At 43.5% G+C, this 7307-nt stretch overlaps 1 protein-coding gene across 3 annotated transcripts in view; it reads right to left on the reverse strand.

Annotated features, from left to right (window-relative positions):
- LOC109929442 (Golgi integral membrane protein 4-like) overlaps positions 1 to 7087 on the reverse strand; it is a 65023-nt gene extending 57936 nt beyond the window's left edge. For all 3 annotated transcript variants that reach the window (XM_048615107.1, XM_020529122.2, XM_048615106.1), the window contains exon 1: positions 6672 to 7087. In XM_048615107.1, the coding sequence (XP_048471064.1) occupies positions 6672 to 6858 (187 nt within the window). In that variant the 5' untranslated portion in view covers positions 6859 to 7087. The remainder of the gene's footprint in view (positions 1 to 6671) is intronic.
- Positions 7088 to 7307: the final 220 nt, after the last annotated feature.

The following is a 7307-nucleotide window of genomic DNA, read 5'->3' on the forward strand; positions in this document are numbered from 1 at the left end:
TCCCGCCTCCTTGACCTGTCCGTCCTCCCTGGACTGACCTATCCCCTTCCTAACTCCCCACCTACACTCACCTTTACTGGCTCCATCCCCGCCTCTTCGACCTGTTTGTTTCCTCTCCACCTATCCTCTCCTCTATCCCTCTTCTATCCGCCTCCCACTCTCTCCCTATTTATTTCAGAACCCCCTTCCCCTCCCCCTTTTCTGATGAAGGGTCTAGGCCCGAAACGTCAGCCTCTCTGCTCCTATGATGCTGCTTGGCCTGCTGTGTTCATCCAGCCCTGCACCTTGTTGTCTCGGATTCTCCAGCATCTGCAGTTCCTACTATCTCTGTCATGTCTGAAGTTTGGAACGAACTTCAAACAGACTTTGTTCCTTCCTATTCCCAGCAAGGCAGTCAGCTGCTGGGAGGATTTTGTAGGCTATATGAAGGAAGGAAAAAGTGAAACATCAAATTGAAAAAAAAAATTTGCTTGAATAATAACTATGGTGAGGAATCTTTAAAACCTAGACTCCCGCAATAAAAACAAAGAGAATTCCCCTTGTCCTCACGTATCACCCCATTAACCTCCGGATTCAACGCACCATTCTCTGCCACTTCCAATCTGACCCCACTACGAAGGATATATTTCCCTCCCCACCCTTATCTGCCTTCCGTAGGGACTGCTCTCTTCGCGACTCCCTCATCCGCTCCACACTCCCCACTAGCCCCACCACCCCCAGCACCTTTCCCTGCAACCGGAGCAAGTGCTACACCTGCCCCTACACCTCCCCCCTCCCTTCCATCCCAGGACCCAAAAAAACCTTCCACATCAGACAGGGGCTCACCTGCACATCCACTAATGTGGTCTGTTGTATCCGCTGTTCCTGATGTGGCCTCCTCTACATCGGGGAGACCAAGCGGAGGCTTGGAGACTGCTTTGTAGAGCACCTATGCTCGGTTCACGACAAACGAGAACACCTTCCAGTCACGAACCACTTCAACTCTCCCTCCCACTCCCTGGACGACATGTCCATCCTGGGCCTCCTCCAGTGTCACAACGATACCACCCGGAAAGTGGAGGAACAGCACCTCATATTCTGCCTTGAAAGCCTATAACCCAATGGTCTCAATGTGGACTTTGAGCTTCAAAATTTCCCCAAACTTGACCTCATCCCAAGACCAGCCCCCCTCCCATCCTCGCCTCATTGACCTGTCCGTCTTCCCTCCCACCTCACTGACCCATCCCCACCACTACCTACCTACACTCATCTTTACTAGCTTCATCCCCACCTCCTTGACCTGTCCGTCTTCTCTCCCACCTATCCGCTCCACTATCTACCTGCTATCACCGGCCTCCCCGCTCCCCCCATTTATTTCAGAGCCCCCTTCCCCTCCCCCATTTCTGAAGAAGGGTCCCGACCTGTTACGTCAGCCTTCCTGCTCCTCTGATGCTGCCTGGCCTGCTGTGTTCATCCAGCTCTACACCTTGTTATCTCAGACTCCAGCATCAGCAGTTCGCACCATCTTTAGATATAATCAAGCACTCCAATAAAATCGCATAAAGATTGTGTTACGAGCTTTATACATCAGACATAAACATCTAAAATGCGTGTTAGGTTTTATTTGTTTTAAGTGGAGAAAACTAATCTCAAGCAGGATAAATACAAACAGCCTGTTTGTACAAGTGAATACAACCAACCCACCAACAGTCATTTGGGATGTGAATGAATGGGAATTATAGTAAAGTTAACATGTTCTTCTCTTTCCCTATTCTACATTGTTATTTTTAAACTCAAAAAAAAATGTTCAGTCAAACACTTGCTACAGTATTTAGAAACAGTTTATTTTAGCACCTCAGTTAAAATATAACAGATTGTCACGTGAATGTGCTGTACGTTTGTCAAATTATCACCAAAGCTCTAATTTCAAAATGAATCATTGATAAGACAATAGCCAACTGTAAAACATCACAGTAACTGTTAATCAGTCTTATCACCTTTATTGACTTCATATCTGCTTATTTATTTTCCTTTTGGTTCGGATATTATTCAGAGAATCTCAGAAGGGAGGAGGTGGTTCATTCAAGTTTACAGCTTGAAATACCAGTGGGTTGAGGGGAGGGACAATCCTTCAGCATCTTTCTTTATAATTCTCCTAACGCTTTCTCATAACACAATTATTCCTTTTTCACTGTTGCTCATTTTTGTATATAATAAATTCAATTTGAATTAATTAAAAACAAAAACAGAAAATGCTGGAAAAGCTCAACACATCTAACAGCATCTGCGGAGAGAAATCAGAGCTGATGTACTTCTGAATATAGTTACTGCTGTAATGCAGGGGAACACAGCAGTTAGTCTATGCACACAACGTCTCACACTGAGGTAACAGACAGTATTCATGACATTGGTTAAGGAATAATTGCTGACCAGTTCTGAAGATGGGTCAATGGACTCGAAACGTTAACTCTGATTTCTGTCCATAGATGCTGCCAGACCTGCTGAGCTTTTCCAGCAATTTCTGTTTTTGTTTCTGGATTTCCAGCATCCACAGTTCTTTCAGCTTTTATTTTGAGTTAACTAGATCTCAATTTCTTCTGCAAAGTATAAAGTGAAGGTTCTACTTGCTGCGGAGGAACAAGGGTAAAAGGTGAGATGATCTAAAAACATTAATCACATGACAAGTTTGAACAAGACAAGTAAATGAGAAAAGTGAATTTATGAATCGGGAATCATTCAGAATTGTCCACCTACTGAGCTCAGGTTGAAATATTAATTGCAGACGTGGGGTCAGCTTTGGCTCAGGGGGTAGCATGCTCACCTTTAGACTGAGAAGGTCATGGGTTCACGACACAACCCAAAGACTGCAACAAAACAGGTAGACCGCAACTGAAGTATGGTGTGATGGGAGTGTGCATTGTGGGAGGTACTGCAAATTAAATGGGGGTTTAAACTGAGGCACTGTCTTCCTGCCTGGTTATTGTAAAAATTCCAAACGGCACTATTTTGGAAAGAAGGAAATGCTTGCCATTGACCTGGTCAGTATTTATCCCTTGACCAATGTCATTAATACTGTCTGTTACCTCAGTGCTATTTAGAGACATTGTGTGCACAGACTAGCTGCTGAAATCCCCTGCATTACAACAGTAACTATATTCAGAAGTACATCATTAGCTGTTAAAACAGCAAGGCGTTCAGAGGTTGTGAAGGTGCTACATCACAGCCCCCTCCTTCTGCTTGTGCCTGTTATTCAGTCAATGTTACAACTATCCAAGCATAGAAGCTCAAAGACACCAGTTTCAGAATACTCCTTCAACCCAGTTACTCTAAAGTACGACTCTCCCAACAGGGCTTCGATACAATGATTCTTGGCCCTCAGTAAATAATGCAGATGGGAGGAATACAAGACAGTGTTGATAATCCTTAACTGCAGGACACCTCAATAAACTGCCCCTTTTCCAGAATGCACCCAACACTACTGATTCACCACGAGGCACAGGCCCCTCTCATTCTCACCACCCAAGGACCAAACATGTCAGCATCCTGCAAATTTCAGTCCAATGTAAAATCACCATCTTAAAAATTTATCACTTAAGCCACTCCATCATACAACCTCTGAAGAGAAGGTCAATCTTCAATCCTACATGTATTGAACAGTGGTCAGACTCCAAATGAACAAATATCTAATCCATGATAAAAAGATAATGCAATTTGCTCCTCCCTTGCTTTTGTCAGTAAAACGTTGACTATTTCTGTAAAAACGTGTACAATATTCTAGCCTTCTGCCAGAGGTATGAAAGATACCTTGCCCTCTCAACATCCCTACCGCTATTTCTTTTTCCCATTGAAGATGTTTCACCCTCCTCATCTCTTGCTGCCTCCCTAGGTCTTCCATCACTGGCTTGTTAAACATGTTTGTTTCTCTTGCAGACACTGACAGATCTGTTGTTCATTTCCAATGGTATTAATCCGCAATTTCACCACCACAATTTATTTGGATTTGGTGCCATCCCTCCCTAACGTGGCCCTTTTTAATCCAGCGGATTTCGTTGCTTAATAGCAAGCTAAACAATACATTGATACAAGGATAATAACAAAGAATCCTCAATCCACACACCAGTTATTGGAATATATCATGTGCTGCATCAGGAATCCTCCTCTCTTTACTGGAAAATAGACTGAACAAACATACCATCCAAATTAATAACAGGTTGCAAGCAATTACCAATTAATTTTCATAAAATATATGAAAAAACATGTAAAAATAAATATCAATCATGGAGAGAAGACATTCCCTCAACATTTTGAAACTTAAGCCTTGCAGATTTTACCATATTAACAGGCCTTTGCTGCTGGTTGGAAAATCTACACTACTGCATGACTGAGAGAAATTCATCCCTGCCCCATTGAATGTGATGGATGAAGTATTTGCCCAGAAAGCTGTAATGACAGCGTGCTCCACTCAACCAATGGCCAGCTCCTTTCTACACAAGAAGCCAAGGAAATTTGTCAGAGTCACAATGAAGTCTTCGATTTCACACTGACATCAGAAGATTCCCACATGTCTGCCTGGTTAAGTTCTCTTCCCCTACTGCTCAAAATGTAATACAATAACATCTTAGATCTCCAGGCACAGACATTGACCATAACACTCAATGGTACAAGTTGCAAATAACAACTCTCCATCCAATGGCAGATCTTTCCTTTTGTTCTTCCAAACCCTTTCCCTCCTTCCATGCTTCTTTAAAACCCTTTACATCTCCAACTTTCTACAGTTCTAGAAAAGATTAACTCGGTTTATCTCTCCACAGATGTTGGTAGGCACGCTGAATTTCTCCAGCATTTTCTGCTTTTACTCCAAATTTCCAGCAGCCATATCTCACTTTTGTATTGCTTTTTCAAATTGTTATGAAATATATTCCTTGACAGGAAATGCTTCAAAATGATACACAGTCCCCAGAACTCAGACTGCATTGATTTATAATGATGGTATTCATGCTGGATTGATATTCGGAATGTTAAATTGTAAAAAAAAAAGTCCTTTTTGTTAACATTTTGTGGGGTTTGAAGTCAGGTCATTGTGTGCAAAATCAGCCCATGAGGCATATTTCGAGAGTATGAAGGAAATTGTCTCATTAACTGAAGGTGCCAAGCATTGGGTTTGGTTATACAAACCATAAACATCTCCAGCCTGTTTCTGGCAGGAATGAAAACACAAAACTCTGGAAATATGATCAAAGCTAATATTTTTACTTGAGACTGGAGACTCAATCCCTTGCGTGGCTGAAATGGAGAGCAGAATTGACCAACAATGGAGCAATGCTGGCTTGTTTACATCTCCTCAGTACATACAACACCCTATTCACATTGATTTAAACTTAAACATCCCTTTTGGGAAGGGCAGGGAGTGGATCTTACCTTTACCTAGTCCTACCCATATATAAAGCTTCCCCCAGCTGCCCAACTCCACAGAGCTCCTCTCCTAGCTTTTTATGTTTTTTTTAAACACAAATTAAATCAACCTGTTCAGGTGCATTATGTCACGCCTCTAAACTGAGTGGGACTTGGCACTCAGAACTTCTGGTTCAGAGGTAGGAACGCTACCACAAAAGCCCCCAACTTTTTGATTCTTACAGAAAGAGCTAAATATTATGTCAAATCTGTATTTAAGTCCAGTTTGACAGCTTACTGAGCGTGGGTTTAGCCTCCACATAAACGACAAATCTCCAGGTCACACCGTGCTCACATTTACACTTCCAGCGCCACTAAAGCTGTAGTGTCAACAGAACTGAGGAGGTAGGGGCTCAGAACCGCTCCGTTTACTCATCCACAAAGAAGCAGCCACCAGTCAGTGAGGCCAACAAAGGGCCAATGTTGCCACCATCAAACGCTACAGATCAAGTCATTGACAAAGAACTTTCCTCCCCTAAAACTATCACCATTCCATTCACCGAAGTTTTCCAATAACGCAAATATTGAATTGGTTAGATTGGCAACTTTCAAAATTCTGAATAAGTCCAGAAAATGTCGACAGCAGAAACTGCCTGACCGCTGACTTTTGAACGGCAAAAGGATCAGGCCTCCCCAGGGACTGAATCTAACTGAGCACATCCTCCCCCTCCTATGGTGACAACTCGCCGAGACCGGGGTGGAGGCTAAAATTGAACGGTGTCTATTGGTTGATCAAATAGATTCTCTAAAGCCACCCACCACCTTCCAAATCAAACGTATATGAGGCGAATCTCAGTCTCTAGAGAAAAATTAAAGGAGTTTTTCATCTTCTCAAACTACTCCTGAAGATTCTGTATCGTTTTTCGGTTGGAGTTTTCGATGTAAATAGGGGAAATCCTGAGAGTCTAAGTTGATGTGGAATTTGAAGTTACCAGAACTCAAAACTTCTCGCCGTAAGAGGATAAATACTCCAGGGAATGTAAACATACAAAATTAACATTTACAATACTGTCCCCTTCCCCCACACAAAAAAAAAAGACAGCGGCCGGAAGAACCTCTTGTGTAAGAAACGAACTTTTCACCTCATTCAATCAGACGTGAACAAAGTACCTTCGTTATTACGGTCCAACACGTTACAATCACCGGATGCCTCTTAACCCCGCCCTCCATCATTCCGTTTATTCCGCTGTGGCCAGAATGTTACAAACTCTACTAGAAAGCAGCTCTTCCAGCACACCCACCTTGTAACTGAGCTGAGACGGATTCGTGCTGTTGCTTGTATTTCTGCGCCAGCATTTCGGCACCCCTCACGTTCTCCTTCAGGTGGATGTAGGTATAAGACCCGAACCCAAAACAAAGTGCAACTAGAACGCAGAATCCCGTCTGCAGCATTCCCTTCTGTCTCCTGGAACACATCCCATTGCCCATACTGGAAGAATTCAGCCCCTCTCCGATCCTTCTATGCAGCCACCATTACTCTGGTGCGCTTCAGTAGTAGGGAGTACCCTGTACTCCTCACTCTCCAGACACTTGTCCCCAGCTGGTCAGAGGAATAAGTGTGAAACAAACGTTGACGACAAACTCGCTGTAACCAAAGCGCCGAGACTCAGCTCCGATACATTGGTTTGATACATTTAGGAAGTAGCGAAACTGACACAGAAACTAACCAATAGACAACCCGCCGCTGACGTCGCTTACGCCCAGCAACCAATCAACTCGGGACCTGGAGGCAGGATTTCTCAAGAGAAGCGGGGCCTATTCGTCGTTTTCTTCAATTCCGAGGATTTTGTCCTGTTTATATTTCGCGTTCGTAACCCGGGTATTTAAAATCGCCACGCACTGTTCATCCCATCTAGCAGCTTCCAACTGTGTCGTGC

This window comes from Rhincodon typus, chromosome 31, assembly GCF_021869965.1.
Source record: "Rhincodon typus isolate 14 chromosome 31, sRhiTyp1.1, whole genome shotgun sequence".
NCBI lineage: Eukaryota > Metazoa > Chordata > Chondrichthyes > Orectolobiformes > Rhincodontidae > Rhincodon > Rhincodon typus.